Source organism: Netta rufina (assembly GCF_964035555.1).
Source record: "Netta rufina genome assembly, chromosome: 10".
Classification (NCBI taxonomy): Eukaryota; Metazoa; Chordata; class Aves; order Anseriformes; family Anatidae; genus Netta; species Netta rufina.
In genome coordinates this window covers 8,730,938-8,752,083 of record NC_140133.1, presented here as the reverse complement: position 1 = coordinate 8,752,083, position 21,146 = coordinate 8,730,938, and the positions used below count along the sequence as shown (strand labels likewise).

The 21,146-nt window shown below is 39.5% G+C and overlaps 2 protein-coding genes across 2 annotated transcripts; one reads left to right on the top strand and one right to left on the bottom strand.

Annotated features, from left to right (window-relative positions):
* Positions 1–830: 830 nt before the first annotated feature.
* Positions 831–17,502, top strand: NEK4 (NIMA related kinase 4; the record flags this gene model as incomplete). The annotated part of the gene is made up of 16 exons (XM_084292793.1): positions 831–923; positions 3,318–3,584; positions 4,504–4,701; positions 5,335–5,442; positions 6,095–6,249; positions 6,947–7,088; positions 8,073–8,498; positions 9,688–9,741; positions 9,950–10,093; positions 10,872–11,012; positions 11,387–11,453; positions 11,841–11,947; positions 13,356–13,444; positions 15,116–15,321; positions 16,523–16,656; positions 17,315–17,502. 16 exons carry the CDS (start codon positions 831–833, stop codon positions 17,405–17,407), a joined length of 2,424 nt encoding a protein of 807 aa, XP_084148919.1. The 3' UTR covers positions 17,408–17,502.
* Positions 17,503–17,710: 208 nt separating this feature from the next.
* On the bottom strand, positions 17,711–21,143 carry SPCS1 (signal peptidase complex subunit 1). Its single transcript, XM_084292794.1, has 4 exons — positions 21,029–21,143; positions 20,551–20,610; positions 20,170–20,256; positions 17,711–19,073 (listed from the first exon to the last, which is right to left on the bottom strand). The coding sequence occupies exons 1-4, from the start codon at positions 21,062–21,064 to the stop codon at positions 18,960–18,962; spliced, it is 297 nt and encodes a 98-aa protein (XP_084148920.1). The 5' UTR covers positions 21,065–21,143; the 3' UTR covers positions 17,711–18,959.
* Positions 21,144–21,146: the final 3 nt, after the last annotated feature.

Here is a 21,146-nt window from a genome sequence, read left to right as displayed (position 1 = left end):
TTGCATCTCACGCAACTGATACCCATTCAGCCTTTGGATGCAAGGTCCATTTTCTTTGTTATCTTGACAGAGTTAATTCTCCATCTTCTGTTTTCCTCTTTTGTGTTACATGAAACACAAACTTCAAGGTCCGTGAGGTAAATTTTCAGTAATAATAATAGAGGTGAAATGGCACAGTGTAAAATTTTAAGAACTAAAGTTAACTAGACACGTGAATGAACCAACAACTGAAATGTACAGAACTGACTGCCAGCAAAACCCATCAATTTGCATTTTGGTAGGTCAGGCGGTTACTATGGGGAGGTGTTTAGTTGTGTGCTGGCCTGTATGCTAATGGCAAAATTAATTTTCCTTCTTACGCTGAACAATTCAGCCTTTCCCTTCGCCCTGGGGTACTTCCATTTTCCCTGCAGTTAGCTTTTTGAGGTGTGCGAGGAACACTACACAAGAGGGCACCGAGCTCCTTTTAGACCACTCTGGAGCTTTCTCAAGCAAGTCTCCGTCCCATCCGAAGGTGACGTGGTGGCTCTGTGGGGCAGCTGTGACCAGGCAGCCCAGCACTCAGGCAGCACACTGCTGACCCCGGAGCACTGTTACTGAGGGAGCTGCTTTGTTCCTCGTGTTTAAAAAGCGGCGAGGCGAGCCTCGCACATCCCCCAGACCCCCTGCCCGCTCCTAAGATGGCCGCCCCACCCGCTTCCAAAATGGCTGCGGAGCGGTCGCCCCGCGGGGCGTCGCTATGGCAGCGGCGGGCGCGCTGCCGGCCGGGCGGGCCCGGGCGGCGGCACCGGGCGCTGAGGGGACCAGGGCGGTGGTGTGGCGGCGGGACCATGCCCCTGGCTGCCTACTGCTTCCTCCGGGCCGTGGGGAAGGGCAGCTACGGGGAGGTGAACCTGGTGCGGCACCGGCACGACAGCAAGCAGGTAGCGAGGGGCCCGGGCCCGCCCTGAGGGGAGCGGGGGGCTGGGCCTGGCTGGGTTTGCTCCCTTGTGCAGCGAGGATTGTAGTAAAAGTCCAAAGAAGACGGTTGGCTGGTTTGTTTCATGTAAACAAACATAATAATCTAAAAGTTTTTTTTTTGTTTTTTTTTTGTTTTTTTTTTTACTGCCTCATTTTGGGGAGGAAGACCTTCATCTGGTAGTCAATGAAATACACGTGGGTCTGTTTAGCACAGAGTACAGGAGGTTGCTGCTGGTTTGTTACTGTTAACTTTTTATCTTTGAGACTTGGAGGCGTGACAGAAATAAAAATAATAGCAAGGATGGAAAAAGCTGGCGTTGGCTTTCCCTAACAGTCAGCTCTGCTGGAGGAATACAGGGCTTGTGCTCGCTGTATTGACTGCAGCATGACCCGGCAAAGTTCTGGTCATGGCCCAGTTGAAGCATAACATTTTGTTGCATGCGTTTTTGTTGGGTATTTGACATAAATTTGGCTTGCCTGGCCAAAAAGGTTCGCTAGAAACTGCAAGAGGATAAAGAAATGGGGATGGTGAGCAGCCACAGAGCAGTATGACAGAGGCCTCAGGCGTGAGCCTTGTGCCCAGGGTCTGACAGGAGGTGCTGGGAGAAGCATTTGTGCAGATCAGATCCTCCTTTTTGGGGGAAGCCAGGGATGAGCCGGGCACTCAAGGCAAATCCCTACCACCAGGGGGCTGGTGGCAGTGAGGGCAGTGCTCCCACCATGCACAGTGTGGTGTCCTCAAAGGGCTGCTAACCTCACTGTCCTAAAAGTAAACAGTACCTGGAGGTGACTTTCTGCTGTACGCAGGCCCTTGGATTTCACCTCTTTGTCATGCTGATCGTTAACACTGGCAACAGCCTCGCTTCCTTATCGTTGGTATTTTAACTTAAATATTTGATGCGTTGTCGTGTGTCTTATCTTGTGCCAACAGTGCTTTTATAAACATTTTTTTTTTCTCCAGCAGGACGAGCAGGATTTTTAGTTGTCGCTTGTGCAGAATGCTGTGTCTTCTCTGAAACAAATTATATTTTGTTCAGTTGTACTTGCTGTTAGATGAATGTTGGTTTTTGTTGAGGGGATTGAGTGGCCCCGAGTGTTTAAAACCTTAAAAAAAAAAAAAAAAATCCAATTTACAAATAATTTGGTGTCAAGTAAGGCAGAAGAGCATTTCAATAGATTTTGTGGGAATCTTGCTAGGGTAATATCTTAATTAACCCAAATATAGGCAATGCCAAATTTCAAGTTACGCTTTGTGCGTACTTTTTGCATATTTGTCATATGTAGTCTGGAGACAGAATGCTGAAATAAAGCTAAAAGCTCTTGTTTTCTATCCCCAAAGACAAGCTTTAGTTGGCTTGTCATATAGAACACAGTAGTTGCAATATTTCTATTTTATTTTAAACTTAGATGATGCTGTACATAATTAGTTTTATTTCCCTTTGGAGCTGTGTGTCACAAGTTACAAGAATTGAGGAGCTTGTCCAGCAGACTTCTGAAATGCAAAACCATGCTCAAAATTTGGATGTACTGTTGCTTTCTGTGTAATTGGTTCCCTTGCTGTATAGGGGGCAGTGCTCATCAACTGATTAAATGTGCTGGACTGAATAAATAGGGCCCACCTAGGAAGTATATAGCCTAAGCAGTTGAATTAAACAGAACAGAAATTGAGTAAGAAAGTATTATTTTAAATGTTTTGAAATGAAAAACTCTCAGGTAAGAATGGGGTCAGGTGTATACACCACGTCATGGCTCTTCCATGAGAAGCTGATTCCCTAGAAGTGATTACCACAAAATTTACATCAGAAAGGTCAGCCCTAAATATTGGTACTGTGTATGATTCGTATGCACCATGGATCTTATTGCCTTATCTTTGGCTTCAGCAATACTTTTGCTGAAATCTGAAATTCTCTGTGAATTTTTGTTGTAGTTTATACTAGGGAGAATAAATAGCAGCTTTCATGAGACCTTTTGGCTCTTTTAGTGTGACCAAGGGGCTTCCTTCTGATTCATTTATTTTTGAATAAGTTTATACCTGCATATACAGAACCTCATAAATGCAACAGATAGATAGTATGGTTATCTGATGCCTAGGGCAAGTTTAACCTAAATTACATATGCTTTCAAGCATGGGGGAAAATATATATATATACATGTGCATATATTTTTTTTTTCAGAGTAATTCTAATGGTACCAGCCCTCCTGACTGCCTCTCTGCTTGCCCCATTTCTGTTTGTGATGGAAGCTTTTCTCCTGTGGTTCACTGTTTTGTAGACTTTGCTTTAGATTTGGGAATCTCCTAGAGCTTCTACATAGTAACTTTCATCTCTGATGATATTATCTTACAATTTTTTTTACAGTATGTCATCAAAAAGTTAAACCTTAAAAATGCTTCCATCCGGGAGAGGAAAGCAGCAGAGCAAGAGGCACAGTTGTTATCCCAGTTGAAGCACCCAAACATAGTTGCCTACAGAGAGTCCTGGCAGGGGGAAGACGGACTGTTATATATTGTTATGGGCTTCTGTGAAGGAGGAGATCTGTACCACAAACTCAAGGAGCAGAAGGGCAAACTTTTGCCAGAGAGTCAGGTGGTGGAATGGTTTGTCCAGATTGCGATGGCGTTGCAGGTAAGATACAAATAACTTAGTTATTTTAAGATTAAAAAAAATGTCTCTTTCCGCATTTAAAAATTCCACAGTTAGGCTACACAGTTTGAATTCAAGTCTGGCTGTGTTAGCATCTAAGTACAATGATTATTAGTACATTGAACATGTTCATAGGGCATTTCCATCAAATTAACTTACTATTTTAGGTAAGAATTTGCTATCACATGTTATGTGTGCATCTCTTTATCACAGTAGACAGTAGTAACCTCCACAGTGTTTGAAATTATGGATCAAAATTACAAAATTTATTGGTTTTTGTTTTGTTTTGTTTTTGTTTTTAAAAAAAAAGCTTTCAGGAGCATGTTGTGTTCTGTGATTTCGCTAGTGTTTTTAAATGGTAAATTTAAACTGCAAATTCATTTTTATTAAGTATTATCTCAGTAATATAAGTGGTGGTTATCATACTTTAATAGTTAGAGTAAAAAAGACAAACTAGAATTATTAACACTGAGAGGTAAGAAATGTGACAAAATTCTATGTTAAAGTTGCCTCCTGTGGCCAGATACATGCACATCAACAGCAGTGCCTGTTTTTGCTTAATATAAGTCTAATCTTTTTCGTTATTTAGACAACATCACAATGTACATGTATTTTCTGCCAAAACTTTGTACTAAAGGCTAAGCCATGTTTGTAAAGAAATGGAGGTAGCAGAAGTGTGTTAGAGTTTGAGCATTAGCCTTACATTTTTATTTCCTTTTTTTTCTGGTGCGTCACTAACACCACATTCTACACTAACAGCAGTCGTTTTGCTTTTATAGGGATATTTGTGTCTATGCTTATGTGTTTTCCCTCTTTGACTCTTCATAACTTGATTTTAATTTTCAGTGGAGAAACAATTGTGTTATTTAACTCCATCTATACTTTTTTCTTCCCCTCCCAGTATTTACATGAAAAGCACATTCTGCACAGAGATCTTAAAACTCAAAATGTTTTTCTGACACGAACAAATATAATCAAAGTGGGTGACCTGGGAATAGCCAGAGTGCTGGAAAACCAATACGACATGGCCAGCACTCTCATAGGCACACCATACTACATGAGCCCTGAACTCTTTTCTAACAAGCCCTACAATTGCAAGGTACAGTAAGTTGATGCAAATACTGTTTCTAATTCATTAAGCAACTTATTTTGTAATGCCTGAGGATATTACAATCCTAAGTATTATTTTTAATTTATTACTGCTTTTGACTCTTTCTAATGTTCTCAGAGAAAAAACAGGAGAGAAATTGGCATGGACCTTTATTTCTGAAACTGTGTTTGCTGCAGTGGGTGACAATTACTAGCATGTGATACCTTATCACAGTCAAGGTGTTCAGCAGTCAGCCTGGACCTATAGCAGCATGCCAATGTAAACAACACCTCTGTCTAACAGAGGCTAATATCTTTTTCTAAATTATTACATAACAGCCAGGAAGCTTTATGTTCAACAGCAGCATTAAAAAAAATAAAATAAAGAAATGAACAGTGTTACTGTGAATTTCAAATACAACAAAATAAGGCAAATGTGCTCTAAAAAGCATAAGATTAATCAAGCTTAAAAGAGTGGGATTGAAGCCAAAAATTTACAATGAAATATGTTCTTAATTAGTTTATTGCCATATAATAAGCCTCTTTGAAGACTTTTGAAGGTGATTAAATGTGAAGATAAAACTTCTACCTGTATTACAAACCTCCTAAACACCTTCCCCCACCCCCCCATTTTTTTTTTCAGTCTGACGTTTGGGCATTAGGCTGCTGCGTTTACGAAATGGCTACACTGAAACATGCCTTTAATGCTAAAGACATGAACTCTTTGGCTTATCGAATAATTGAAGGAAAGGTAAAAACATGTAACATATTTTTATCAGTGCTTGGATTATCTAGTAACTTGAGACAACTGTTTCCAATTGGAAATAAATATATTGTGTGCTGCATACAATGTCATGTATTGTGTAAGACTGGTATTTCCTGGTGGTATATGATGTAATACCAGACTCAGGAAAGTATTAATTTTTAGATATTGCTAGGGTCTGTTACCCTTTTGTGCAATTACTGTACTAATGAATTTTCAGAGTTCTGAGATGATCGACTTATTCATTTGCTTCTGGCTTAAACGTTGTACAAAGATTTACGTCACTGTTCACATGATGGCCATTTCCATGTTAGGTAAGACCTATACACCAAAGCAAGAAAGACATTTAAATAATGAAGTTAAAACAGATTTAATGTATATAAATCTCTTGCATCTATTCACAGAACTCTAACTGCTGATATTAATTTAAAAAAAATAAAATGTAGAGAACACGCTTAAAATTTCTATATTCTGTTTGATGGGTAGTTAAGTACTTTGGAATCTATCATTGAATGAGTAATTGGACTACTTATGCTGAGTACCTAGCTGAATCTAACTGTTGTGCATAAATAAATAATCTAGCATTAGCCCCTGATGACAAATAAGTTAAATAATAGCAGACTTTCTATTCCTTTTACAGCTACCACCCATGCCAAAGGATTACAGCCCACATTTGGTAGAAATAATACGAACCATGCTCAGTAAAAACCCTGAGGAAAGGCCTAGTGTGAAAAGCATACTAAGACACCCATATATCAAGCACCAAATTTCTTTGTTTTTGGAAGCCACGAAGGCGTAAGATATTTTCATTTGAGTGTTTTTATACAAAATATTTGTGTTTACTGTTATCTTTGTTTTATAACTTTTCCTATTTTTTATAGCAGGATAACATTAGTTTTATTGTGTGCAGATGCAAACCAATGAACATATGAGTTTCTTTAGAGTCTCAGAGAAAGAGGAGAGAGATGGAATGGAAAATAGTTATTCTGGCAAATACAGACTAAATCTGTGCAATGGTTTGGATTGCATTGCTTATTCAGAGAAAAGGGGGGAAAAAAAAGCACCAGTATTTTCAAGAAAGTGATGGGAAATACCCATCCTTCTGTATGGTTCTTTGAGGCCCTTTATCATCTGGAAGTTGTTATACCAAGTTCCTCTTGGTATTCACTAATTTAATTATTTTTCGTTTTCACACTTGGTCAGTTATTTTACTGCATCCATATAGGAGTAGTCTTGGTGCTGTACAGAACAAATGAACGCTGCTGCTAGGGTCTGCATAGTGTTTATAAACTCCTTTTATGGAGGTGAAAATGAGCACATTGTACAAGGTCTGTTGAAAAAGTCTAGTATCTTGTATTTTGTGTATGTAAGCTGTTTGGATTAGATTATTATTATTATTTTTTTTTAATTATTATAAAGAAATACCTTAAGGTCTTGGTGGTGGTCGTTGACTGAGCAACTTTTATTCTTGTTTGTTTGCTTGTTTTTGCAGGAAAGCAGCCAAAAGTCATAAGAAAACAGCAGATTCTAAACTTAAAGATCCTTGTTCTGTGGTCTCAGTAAAGAAAGAAACTTGTAACAGGAATGTGACACCCGAAAACCACTCCTTTGAGCAAGCCAGGAAATACAAAGTTGTAAGATATATTCCCTCCTCCCCACAAAAAAAAAAATCTTTTCTTAAAAAAAAAAAAAATACATTGAGAGGTGTGTGTGTGTTTTTATTTTGTTTGTTTTTAAATAATATGGAATGTCTTGGGCATTCATGAGAACGTGGAACTGATTCCTAGTGGTGTGTAAAATTCACATTAATGAAGGAATAGTGTTCAGGCAAGAAAGGAAGTAAATAAAAAGCTGTGGGTCAGTAAAAACTAATTGCAGTATCTTATCTATAAGATACCAACTAAACAACATGCAGGTTTTCATTTGTGGGCCATTATGTGAATTATTTCTATATAAATTTGCAGTTGTAATGATGTACTTAATTTTTGTATGCAGCATGTTTATAAACAAATATTTCTACATTTCTTATGAAGGATTTGAGGTTAAATATTTTTTCAAATATTTGATGACAAGTGGTAATCATTTTCAAATCTATATGGTTTTGACTGGAAAAAAAAAATTATAGTTAGACCACAAAATTATTTATTGTTGGAATTCTTTCCGGAGGTTAGAATGAATCTTACGTTGTGATTAATCTTGTGCATGTTTATTTATTTTGTTTTGTTATTTTGGAATGGCTCTGTTATTGTGGGTTTAAGCTTACAGTGTGGAAAAACTGAATGTTTGGTGGAGTAGCTCTTGAAGAATTATTGGTACTTGTTGGCTCCTTCCTTACAGAGGAGCCAAGTGAATATAACTTTTCTTTCATGGTCCTGGCGAAAAGTGGGTGTATAAACCTATGCCTGAAATATATAATCTGAAATGGAGTCTATATCTCTTCAAAAACGTGGGTTGCAGCATTTTTGAAGCTCTTAATCTGTAATTGATAATTTCACTACAGTTCACATAAATTAGTATGTTAATGACATTCATCAATTGTTCGGAATATACTTTCATATGTGCATAATGCCCAAAAAGTAATTCTTATTTTTGTTTGTTTGCTTTTCTTGTAATTCTAGAATGAAGAAGACTGCATCATCAAAAATAAAGCCACCAAATTTTGTGCCCCAGAGAAATCACCTGTTGAGTTGAAAACAAAACCAAGCAGTAATGATTCAAACAGCCTGGGAGAGTCTTTAGCTACAATCAGTGAAGTGAATATTGATATCTTAACATCTGAAAAGGGGAACTATGAAATTGAGAAGTGCAGCATTGATCATATTCCTGAGAATAATAAAGCAAAATGTGTAAATGTTCCAGGGAATTCTAAAATAATACCTAGTAGTCCACCAGTTAAGGCTGATGGACTACAGAAAAAAACAAAGCAAGCTTTTAAAGCAGAAAGTGCTGTGCCTAAGCTGTCGTCTCTTGCTGCTGTAGAAGAAGATGATGATACTCTGAGACTCCTGCAGCCTATATCAGAAGACCAAAAGCAAACTGACCTGGTAATGCCTTCATTCTTACATAGACTTTGAACTGGATTTAGCTAATTGTCAGCTGTTAAAATGGGGAGAGTGGCTGCTCAAAATAGTTTTCTATCCAGGTAGGATGCTGATGATGCAATTGTTGGGATGGTTTAAATAGTTGGGAGCCTTGACTTCAGCTCTGCAAAGGCAACATGGTGGAGGAGTTTTAGGCTTGGATGGAGATGCTGTTTTTACAAGGAACTAGAATTTTATTTTCCAGCTGAGAAGAGAGGGGTCAAGAATAATTTTAGGACATCTTTGTTCCGTGTTCTAAGTAGGCCTGGCTGATCTCTTGAGCTGGTCCTGATTTGGATGGGCAACAGGCGTAAACAGCCAAACAAGTGGGACTCCCAGAGGCTTTTCTTTTGCATTCATGACTGTTTTAGTACATTCACTGAATGGTTTGGATATTTAAATGGATAGGCTTAGGCATAAGGTGTTAAGAGAACAGAGGACAGATTAAATAGCTCTTAGAGTTGCTTCTTGATTTATTCCACATACTTTCTCCCCTATTCACTTTTTTATAGTCAGACACTTAATGAAATGTTGAAGAAGGCTGGAAAAAAAAAAGTGAAGGATGAGGAGTGGGAGATTGAAGGCAGACAGGTGATGAAGAGATGGGACGAGGCATAAAAGAAAGGAGAAAGGAATGGTGATATGGAAACCTGGAAGATTTTTGCATGCCTGCTTTCTTTCATTTCTCTTGAAGGCAGGCTATTTTGTGCTGTTCTTAATTTCATTTATTCTTTCACTGTTTATGAAAATGTTGGTGATATGGAAAATCAGTACATCTAAAAAAATGTTAACTTCTTTCTAGGCTTCCGTAGTGCTGTTCTTTAGATAGTAACTGACACAGAAATGCTGGCTAATTGTTTTTAGCCTGTACTCTTTTCCAGTGTTAAAGGGGTCTTCTGAGACAACTGGGAAAAGTCTTGATCTCATCCTACTGAATCTCTAAAGTGTCAGTTATAAACGTAGCTCTTTCTCTCACGTCTTATACTTTGGATTTAAAGGTCGTAGGTCTGTTCTTCTGGCTGTACAGCTGTCACTTCTGCATAGTCACTTGAAGCTCTTCTACTTTAGATGATGATTGCCTTTTCTTTACCTTTTGATCTATAAAATAATTTTCATACACTCTTTTCTAATGAGAAATCATTATCTATTGCAGAGTTTGGATTCTACTGAAAAACTACTAGCACCATTTGTTCCTGTTGTAATTCAAGTAAGTGTCCTTCTTTGCAGGTTTTGTACCTTAAAAATACTGGTACAGCAGATACTTTTTTCTGTCTGTCAAGGGTTTATTGTGATTGCACCTGTGATATGTTAAGTTGGATGTAGTCCAAGTAGTAAAATGGCCTGTACTGATTTTTTAATTATTTTTTATTTTTTAAGAAGTGCCTACATTTTGAAAAAATACTTTACCTTCTTAGGATGATGTCTGTCATGGAGCTTCAGGAGATGCTCAGGAAAAAATTACTTCTCAGTTACAGCCTCATAGTTCTGCTCATGAACCCTCTCTCTCACGGCAGCGACGGCAGAAGAAAAGAGAGCTAGCTGAAGTCTGTTCAGAAAAGGTACAGATAATAAAGATGATAAATCTGAATTCTCTCTCCTTGAAGACTATTTTACTCTTTTAAAAATAGTACTCTTAAAAAAAAAAAAAGTGTTTTATTGTGTTCTTGTTTTATGTGCATCTGTGTAATTTCACTGATAATGAAATGCAGAACACTCAATATGTCCTTTATGAGCAGCCTTTGAAAACCTCAGCAAGCGTCACAAGTGTGAGTTGGGCACATCAGATGGGTACAAGGGAACAGTGAAGTGTTGTCTTTGCCTTTGCTGTGCTACAGTTTTTTCCTAGCAATTTCTGCTGGGACTTCCCAGATTGTTTGTGACTACAGAATACTCAGCAGTACATTTCCTGGCTGTTCATACAAGGCTGCTTGTAGCAAGCAGAAGACTACTAGTACTTTAGACAAGACACATGTAAAGGCTGCACTAGGCAGCAAACTATGAGTGCAAACTGTAAAATGGAAATGTTGGCCCTTACATGTGTGCCTAAGACAGGTCTCCTGTCAGTGCTTCCACAAGGAGCAGAGAAACTTCTTTGTGGAAAGGCATCGGATGAAAAATAGTTTGGGAGGAGGGGAATGAAATTTAGGGATGGAGAGAAGGGAAGTGGATGCAAGCAGAAGTGTAGAGAGGGAGAGATGAAGTTAGGAGTTGTAAAGAGAGATATCAGTAGGATCCCAAACCTCTGTCATCCAGCCTTATAATGCAAGAATGTCTTCTAGTTTGCAGAATACTTTTAATTAAAAACAACTATAAATTCTTGCTTGCTTCTCTTTCAAGTTCGGAGCAGCTGCTCATCAGCCTCCACCTTTTCCTTCCAATGTGAATGCAAAGACAGTACAGAGATGTGCAGAGGAGTGTTGTGCTGAAGTCTCTGAATCTGTAAACAGCACCAAAAACAGTCAAGTTGCCATTTCAAAGGTTAGTTCTAAATACTGTGACACAATATTTTTGTCTCTCATTGCTTTTGAGCAGATTATTCCTGGAGTGCATGCACAGTGAGTAAAGAAATAGATAGTAACTTCCTACCTGATGACCACCTAGTCCATATTGGATGAGAGGCTTCTTGAACAAGGGAGGTCAGAGGCTTCTTTTCTACAGTGTACATTAGTCTTGTACGCTAAGACTGTTTTATAACAAATGATACAGCATTTGTTAGATAATCAGAAGGTCTACTCTAGTAGGTCTTCTGCATCAGTCGAAGGAAGCTTTTCTTTGTTGTTGTTTTATAGCTGATAGATAACCAAAGCCATTGTGACAATTGCTAATTACTGTCAAATTAACTTATTTTAAAGGAGCGGCCCTTGTCAGCAAGAGAACGAAGGCGGCTAAAACAGTCTCGGGAAGAGATATTTCCCTCTGGTAATTTTTATGTTTGCATGTTAGATAGGCTGATAACTTTTCTGAGAAGAAATTCTAACTTGCTGTCAGTTCTTCACTAACATCTTGAGAAAGATGCGCTACGGGTGTTAGTTCTGTGTCAAATAAAACATTCTGTTAACATCTCTGTATTCTTCTAATTCTTATTTAGTTGTGTTTGGTTGTGCCTAGTGGTGACAACTTGTATTTGAAATGTATGTGAAGCACAGAATATACAGCTTTCAGATAGAAGCTTCACTGTTTTCTGTTAGCAGACTACCTACCTGCCTGTCTTTTCCCACGTGATAGGCTTTTTCTTGCATGAGCATGAAACTAATTCAAAATACAAGCAGCTAAGTTATAAATACTGTAAAAATGTCATCCTTTCAGTGATTCCCGCAAGACGAACAGCAAATAGTGCAGTAGTTGAAGGAAAATCACAAATGGAAAATCATGTTAAAGTTGCTCAGTCCTCATCAGATCCCAGTATTTCTCAGGTAAACTGGGGTCATCTGCTTTTGAAATACATTGATGCAGGCACAATTTGGGAAGAAAAATAAAAGAAAAATGTCAGTTGATAAGAGTGCACAGTTCTCTGCATATATTGCTTTATATGGCCTTGGGTAGAGTATAGATCTGTAATCTGCCTTTGTTTGGCTAGTTCAGCTTAAAATTCCAGGCTTGTTGTGCATTTTCACTCCACTTTTGAGGGACAAAGACTGAGGGATCTCACAGACAGGGCTAACTGTTCTGGACTCTCTGAATTGCACTAATTGCACTGTGGGTTTTTTTTTTTTTTTTTTTTTTTTTTTTTTTTTTGTTATTTATTTGTTTGTTTTGGTAGGGAAAAAATATATTGAGAACTGTGTTTTGGTTGTAGATGAATCACCTATTTTTGTTTAATCTTAAGAACACGCTACCTTTAGCATCATACATCTAAGTTTGCTTAGGTAGTAGTGTTTGGACATCGCATTTTAATATGCAGTCACGTTAAGTGGATATGTTTATGTGCTGAGAATAAGAAATTGTTGCTAAAAGAAAACTGAATAGTTTATGTTGCTACCGGTGTTGTCTAATTAAAATGCCTTGTTTAACATCATGAACAAGTATTAGGCAAAATCTTCAACATCTGGGGAATGTTATTAATACTCATAGTTGTAAAAGAAATTTTATTTTTAAATTCAAAGTCTAGGCTTTATTGTTCTCAACCCAGCACTTGCATGGAAGGTGTTTAGCATGTTTTATTTGCATATATATGCTTCTAACTGATACTGAAATGCAAAACTTGATCTGCATTCACAAATTGATATTACGTAAGTTTAGTATGCACTAGTTGGATGTGTGTATGCTAGTGATGCTCTTGTGTGTGGTGCTGTGCACTCAACAAAAGACTGTAGAGACAGAAGTGGTTAAAGTCACCTTATATATATCCCTTGCATATAATAAATATACACATATATATATATGTATATATTTAGGGAATGCTGGAAACCTAACATAATAATAAAAGTATTTAAAATCTTTGTGCTAAAGACCAATAGGTGGGCTAAGAATAATGAATATACATGTATAATATAGTTGACTAAGAGCTGACAAGCATATGTGATTGAATAGTTTTAATAGAGGCACTTGGTAAAGCACTTAGTTGTTAAAACTGTATGACCAAGTAAGCACTCTATGAACAAATAAGCATTTCATAAAGTTTGTTCATGATGTCCTGTGTATTAGCTTGTTTTTAAAAGCAAAGGTTACCCCTTTTGAATATTATCACTGTCTCACTGTCTGTAAAAGTACTCTATTGAAAGGGTTCTTTTCCATGTAAAAAAAAGTAGTTCATGCTGCATTGATAAAGTACTTCTGAAAATTAGAATTCTTGTCTATCTCTTCTACTCTCTCTTCATGTAGAAAAACAGAGTGGCCCATTGCCTTTCTGATGAGGAGTTAAGCTCTTCCACAAGCTCTACAGATAAGTCTGATGGAGATTCCAAGGAAAAGTAAGTATTTGGTGTAATACTATGCAAGAGTTTTAGCTGCTGTACTGGACCTTGACTTGGAATGGGGAAAAAAAATTGCAGGCATTACTTTCACAATTTATCTTTACATAGTGCTTGAAGAAGCACGTGATACAAAAGAAAAACTTAATTTGATTGTTGTCCTTCTGTGACAATAAACTTTTTGTGCTGCACATCCTGGGATATGTGATTGTGAAGCTTTTTTTTTTTTTTTTTTTTGGCAAATGAGGCTTCCCAGGAAACCAATCTTCCAGCATCAAAGGGCACGTTACTGTCAGGATCCTTTAAAAGCATGGTGCAAAGGTGCCAACATGTTTTCCTTTCCACTGTGAATGAGGCTGAAATAGCTTATTTCAGGTTTTGTCAATGTGAGCAGCTTCTTCAAGAAATCTTATTCATTGCATTACCACGAGTGCAGCTATGCTGGCAGCAGTAGCTGAAAGGATTGTACGTTTTTGCTAGATTGTTGGATTCTGATCCATTATTAGCTGAAATTTTTCCCCAGGGCTCGGTGCTGGGGCCGGTCCTCTTTAATATCTTCATCGATGATCTGGACGAGGGCATTGAGTGCACCCTCAGTAAGTTCGCAGATGACACCAAGTTAGGTGCGTGTGTCGATCTGCTCGAGGGTAGGAAAGCTCTGCAGGAGGATCTGGATAGGCTGCACCGATGGGCTGAGGTCAACTGCATGAAGTTCAACAAAGCCAAGTGCCGGGTCCTGCACCTGGGGCGCAATAACCCCAAGCAGAGCTACAGACTGGGAGAGGAATGGTTGGAGAGCTGCCAGGCAGAGAAGGACCTGGGAGTGATGGTGGATAGTCAGCTGAATATGAGCCAGCAGTGTGCTCAGGTGGCCAAGAAGGCCAACGGCATCCTGGCTTGTATCAGGAACAGCGTGACCAGCAGGGCGAGGGAGGTGATCGTCCCCCTGTACTCAGCTCTGGTGAGGCCGCACCTCGAGTACTGTGTTCAGTTTTGGGCCCCTCGCTACAAGAAGGACATGGAGGTGCTTGAGCGGGTGCAGAGAAGGGCGACGAAGCTGGTGAGGGGCCTGGAGAACAAGTCCTACGAGGAGCGGCTGAGGGAGCTGGGCTTGTTCAGCCTGGAGAAGAGGAGGCTCAGGGGTGACCTTATCGCTCTTTTTAGGTACCTCAAGGGAGGCTGTAGCGAGGTGGGGGTTGGCCTGTTCTCCCACGTGCCTGGTGACAGGACGAGGGGGAATGGGCTTAAGTTGAGCCAGGGGAGTTTTAGGTTAGATGTTAGGAAGAATTTCTTCACTGAAAGGGTTGTTAGACATTGGAACAGGCTGCCCAGGGAAGTGGTGGAGTCACCATCCCTGGAAGTCTTCAAAAGACGTTTAGATGTAGAGCTTAGGGATATGGTTTAGTGGAGGGCTGTTAGCGTTAGGTTGGAGGTTGGACTCGATGACCTTGAGGTCTCTTCCAACCTAGAAATTCTGTGATTCTGTGATTCTGTGATTCTGTGATTCTGTGAAATGCTACTGATGCTGCTGCTGATAAAACGGCATCACAAGAAGTAATTTAACATGGATTATGTAGCAGGACCTCACTAAACTTAGTGAAAATCCACTGAATGCAAGGTGGAAGCTGCATCATACAAGTACTGAATTACATCTCACTTCTCCTTTCCTAGAAAAAGCAGTATGAATGAAGTGAATGACTTGGTGCAGCTAATGACTTGGACACTGAAAATGGACTCTAAGGAGAATTCTGAACACTGTGTAGCCTCGACTCCAGCCCCAGAATTTAAACTTCATAGAAAATACCGAGACACTTTGAATTTGCATGGAAAATCACCTGATGAATCAGAGGAATTCAAATTTCAAGAGATTCCTTCAGGTCTGTTGGTCTGTTACTACTTTAAATGAATGGTTGGCTAATTGAAAACCTGCTAGTGGGCAACAGAAGGCAATCAATACACTCTTACTACTTCCAGATATTAACAGCTTTCTAAATAATTTTGTGTACAGAACCGCTCTAGTTGCGATTTACTTGCCAATGGAAGGATCTGTGTAATTATTAATGAAGAGAGAAAACTGACCTGCAATACAGTTTCTTCAATGTGACTTGTGCTGATGTTCAGTATTTTGAAATAAGATTTTTAAGACATTCTGTAGTAAAACTGCTTTGTGAATTGTGGATAAAGATGAATTGCACATAGAGCACAAGTCAACCTTAAACACAGTGAAGGGTTGTACAACAATAGAATTTCATTCTTATTGAATTATTATTAAAATATTTGGATGGTATTCTACTATTAGAGAATTTTTTGAATGAAAAATATTTTGCGCAGGAGCCACCTGAAATGAAGTTATAGAGACCTAATAGTGTGCATCATGCCTGCTGTGACTGCGTACTGTCCAGTGTCTTAAGAGTTAGCATCTGAGTGATGCACCACGGTTATTGATCGTTATTTATCTACACGAGCAGAGGGCTGGAGCACCTCTCCTATGAAGAAAGCTTGAGGGAACTGGGCTTGTTTAGCCTGGAGAAGAGAAGGCTCCGGGGAAACCTCATTGTGGCCTTCCAGTACGTGAAGGGAGTCTATAAACAGGAGGGGAAATGCCTGTTTAGATGTGTTGATAGTGATAGGATAAGGGGGAATGGTTTTAAACTAAGATGGGAGACTTTTATGTTAGATATTAGAAAGCAGTTTTTCACTCAGAGGGTGGTGAGGCACTGGAACAGGTTGCCCAGGGCGGTTGTGGATGCCCCATCCCTGGAGGCATTCAAGGCCAGGCTGGATGCGGCTCTGGGCAGCCTGCTCTGGTGGTTCGCAACCCTGCTCAGAGCAGGGGGGGGGGGTTAAACTAGCTATCTTTAAGGTCCTTTTCAACCCAGGCCATTCTATGATTCATTCTGTGATCTGACTAGCTAGCTATATGGTTACTTCATGCAAATTGTCAACTGGTCTTCTGTGGTAATAGTGTTCTCCCATATTCTTCTAGGCAGAGTATGAAAACTGAGTACAGTGAAACTAATTATTACTGCAGCAGTTTTAAAATTTTATTTTATTTTTGGTAATTATTATTTTCTGTAGATGTTTTATCAGGTCCTGAGAAGATTAGGAGATTAGTTGAAATCCTGAGATCTGATGTGGTGCAAGGATTGGGAGTGAAACTTCTTGAGAAGGTGTACAGCATTATGGAAGAAGATGATGAAGTCAAAAGAGAGGTGAATATCTTGCATATTACTTATCTGGGTTTATAAGAAATTAATTTTGATCACTCTTTTTCCAAAAAGTGTTTATATACTCACTGGCAGACCAAGACCTAAGAATACTGTAATTTTCAATCTTAAACAAATTTGATTCTGAATATAGACCACCTTCAATTACACATTCTTCAGGAACCATAGGAGCTTTAGAATTGTACCATGGTCCCTGAGTTTGTGGAAAACGAAAGGGACGTGAGTCATTCTACTCTGATTCTCCATTAATGATTTCCTTTTGAATTGTAAGTTTGTCTTCATATTACTTGCACGATTTCCATTATGTCCAAAGTGAGGAAGTATTTAATATCTGTTTCTAATAGAGGTCAGTGAACAATACCTCTACCTCATTTGATTCTAAACTTACTGCATGGGTAAATACAACCATACAGCCATGTGATTTATATGTAAAATTGTTAGGTGGGATTTAGAACATCTTTTGCCTTCAGACAACAGACTCTTTTTCCCTTTTTCTTGCCTTGCCTCTATGTAGTAAAACTTTACCTGCTGCTTTCAGCTGAATGCTTTGATTAATATTTAGTTAGTTCAGCTAATATTTTGGTTGTTCCTGCTTTTTTTGATATCAGTGACTTTAGTGTTTTTTTTCTTGTGTTCTAAATAGCTGCAGCTGCGGGAGCATATGGGAGACAAGTATACAAGTTACAGTGCGAAGGCACGCCATCTGAAATTTCTTGAAGAAAATGTGAAGTTCTAACTGGAACCTTTTCCTTGGTAGTAAAGAGGACAGATTTCTATCTTGTTGGATAGATTGGACCAGCTTAAAAAGCATATTTATCCATTGACCTCCTCTGCTGGATGAACTTTCAAAAAACGTTATAGTTTGTAGTTTTCATGTTTTTTTCATGTTAAAGTGAAAACCAGGCTCTCACTTTTTCAGAAGAGAAACTGTTTAATTTTTATTCCCTTAATGAAACATTAATTTTTAATAGATGCAAAGAGATGGATACCAAGCTTTGTATAAAAAGGAACGTCAGAAAACACGATGGTTTGGTTCGAATTTATCATAACAAAAGGTTTTTGTATGGTGATATGCTAAATATGGTAATAGAATCTATGCCAGGGCTATGGCGTAGACTGATAGACGGTAAGTATTACATCAAACAGTTGTGGAGAGTTAGGGAGAAACAACTATTAATTTCCATAGCACCAAAAAGCCCTGTGGCTTCTTTAAGTAAATTGCCAAGTGCTGAAGGGATGGTTGCATTGCTTTTAAGCAGTGAGCACTGCCTTTGGTTTTGGGTTGTATTGCTAAGGCAGCCCCAATGTTGGTGGAGAGCATTTGGTAACTGGATAAAGTATGTCTGAAAGGAACACAGCCGTGGTTACCATGGTCCCTGCTGGAGGAATCTCTTTGCCTTACAAGTACCAATTCCTTTTAGGAATGAAAGTGCCCAAGACCAGGGCCACTCAGAGCGATAGGTATCTTAGCTTTTCTCTTTCCATGCACCTGGACTGTGTTGCTACACAATACCTGGGCATTGTCAAGTGAGATCACTGTTGAAAAAACTCATGTCCTTTTTAAAGGATAAAAAGGATAAAGGGAACTGAATTTGTAAAACAAAGCTTCAGTCTCCCTTGTGGGTGGTGTCACAATATTTAAGCAGGTCATGGACAATATCACAGTAAGTTACAATATTTAGGCAGGTCCTGGAAATAAGTCACAGTGGTCAAAAGGTGCAATAGCTATGGATCCTGCTGCCTAATGCTTCACTAGATGATGAAGATATGAAGTTTCAAGAGTGGTTGTATTATGTAGAGTAAAGCTGTTACTTTCTCCTCCCACAAATTTATTTTACACAAAAAATGTCACCCTGTGCTATCCTATCCTGCAACAGTTTCCAGTTCTTAGGATTTTTCAAAACTGTGGTGGGTACTGGTTTACAGGACTTGTTTCAACCTGGCACTACTGACAGCTTCTTTTACAAGTGGTTAGAAATACTTTTACAGAAGTGTAGCTGCATATTGTCTTCCAGCTTATGGCAATAGCTTAACTATACTTTGATTCCAGGGCAGTCTTCCTTTTCAGTAAAATACTTGAGTGAGTTGAGAACTCACAGAGCCTCAAGTTTATCACCCCACACCCGCCTTCATACTCTGAACTGATCTTATGTACTCATGACAATGTACAAAATAGTACAGAGAAAAAAATCAACAACCACTGAGCCAAGCAGCATCTCCTAGAGAAAATGTATTAAAACTTAAGAAAGCTGCAATGTAACATCATGAAGAACCGTATTCTTTAGCTTTTAGCGTCTCTTTGGCTTTCTGTCTGCTGGCTTCTTATCGTCTGTTCCCGACTCCTGGACAGGTAACCACTTCAGAGGATTGCGGCGGTACATAGGCCATGGCGGGAGTGTTAGCTTAAGAAAAGGAATGACATGAAGATGTGTAAATCAAGATGCTAGAGAAGTGTTTTGTACAGCTGCTACCCAGAAAACTGTGGTGTCCTTTCTGGTAAAAATGGTATCAGCTTGTCCTAGTTTTGGCTTGTAGCCAAAAGTCCTAGTAGCTGGCATGGTGCTGTGTTTGGGATTTGGGATGAGAATAATGTTGGTATCACACTGATGTGTTAGTTGTTGCAGAGCAGCAATTACACTAAGCCAGGGACTCTGCAGCTTTTCGCTCTGTCCTGCCAGCGGGCAGGCTGGGGGTGCAGTGGGAGCTGGGAAGGGACAGACCCAGAACAGCTGACCCAAACTGGCCAAAGGGGGTATTCCATCCCATCTGTCACGCTGAACAATATATAGGGGTTGCTGGCTGGGGTGGGGAGGTCCAGCTGCTTGGCATCAGTCAGCGGGTGGTGAGCAATTGCATTGTGCATCACTTGTTTTGTACACATTAGGAGTAGTAGTATTATCATTATTATTATTATTTTCTGTTCTGTCCTAATAAACTGTCTTTATCTCAACCCGCAGGCTTTCATTTCTTTCTGATTCTCTGCCCCATCCCAGAGAGGGAGAGGGGAAGGTGAGTGAACAGTGGTGTGGTGCTTAGCAGCTGGCCAGGTTAAACCACAACACAGCTTGACTTAGAAGTAACATTTCACTGAACTGGTGTACTGGGTCTGGCTGGGATGGAGTTAACATTTTTTTTCCCATTTTCCCTTTTTTCCCTTTTAGTTAAATTATTTAATAATAATTTTTCCTTAATATTTATTTTTTCCTTTACTTAAATTATCCTTATCTCAACCCATGAATTGTTTCTTTCCTTTTCTTCTTCCCCTCTTCTTCTGAGGAAGTGGAGTAAGAGAGTGGTTGTGATGGAGTTCAGCTGCCTAGCAAGGTAAAACCACCACAACTGGGGAAGCAGTTCAGTGTAAGGTAGCAGTGTAAAATGGCAGCACTCTAAAATTTTACTAGCATCTGACATAAGACAAGTATTGGATTGTAAAGCAAGTTTAAGCACAGGACTTCACCTTCTGCAGCATATATTTTCAGGTTTAGAAACCAAACTTACCAGACATGATAAAGCAACTCCAGCCATAAATATGTAAACAGTCCAGCCAAACTGTTCAGTGATGAAGCCGTAGATGAAACCAATTACCTTTAAAAAATAAATAAATAAATAAATCAAACTTCAAATAATCATAACATCCAAAATGTTTTTGTTTAAGTGAGGGTAAGGTAGGGAGGAGAGATAAGTAGAAAGTATGGGTTTTTCAAAAGCACACTTCATACATCTTTCTAACCTTGCTTGCAAAATTGTAGGCCAACAATGAAAGTAAAAAAAAAAAAAAATTAAAAGAAGAAAAGCCTTTATCCAAACAATCAGTAAAAATTTGCTTATAAGATCAGAACAAAAGTTCTTTGTTATAACCCACCGTTCTAGTATACTTACTGCAGAGACGAGAATGATTCCCTGAAAAATCTGTTCTGCTAATTTTTGGCCCTTGTAGTCCTGTGAAAAGAGATGGGTTTCGGTCAGTTACCCCAAATGCAAGCCTGTGGGCACCTGCTAAGACTTCCAGTTTACATCCTGGGCTTGGCCTGAGCACAGGTTCTTGGCTCTTTTGTTCAGCTTTCAAACCGGGGTGGAATTATTTTCTTACTCTACCTCCATTTCAAGTGTAAAGGGATTAAGCTCTTCATTCGCAGCTTTGATGCAGTGCTGCATCTAGAAATGCGTTCAGGGCAGGAAAGGCAACGCATTTATGTAGTGTAGTACCCCCCAGGGAAGCTGCCCGGGCCCTGCTCCATCCCTTGCAGAGCTTCCCCACACGGCAGAGCCGCACGGCGCCTCCCTCCCTCCCCTCACGGCTCAGCCGCTCCCGCCCTAGCGCCGCTCCCCTGTGGGCCCCCGCCGCCCCCGGCCCTACCATCTCCGTGGGGATGGCGCGGCAGAAGCCCAGCATGGTGGCGGTGGCGGTGGGGGGGGGGCTGCAGCTCCCGTTCCTCCTGCGGTCGCTCGGTGCCGGCGGAAGGCGGCTGCTGAGG

Excerpts from the sequence above, each read along its gene's own strand:
- SPCS1 (XM_084292794.1), bottom strand. The coding sequence starts at position 21,064 with ATGCTGGGCTTCTGCCGCGCCATCCCCACGGAGATG. Across the intron at positions 20,257-20,550 it reads GAATCATTCTCGTCTCTGCA|GTAATTGGTTTCATCTACGG; the intron begins GTAAGTATACTA and ends TATTTTTTAAAG. Across the intron at positions 19,074-20,169 it reads GAGTTGCTTTATCATGTCTG|CTAACACTCCCGCCATGGCC; the intron begins GTAAGTTTGGTT and ends CCTTTTCTTAAG.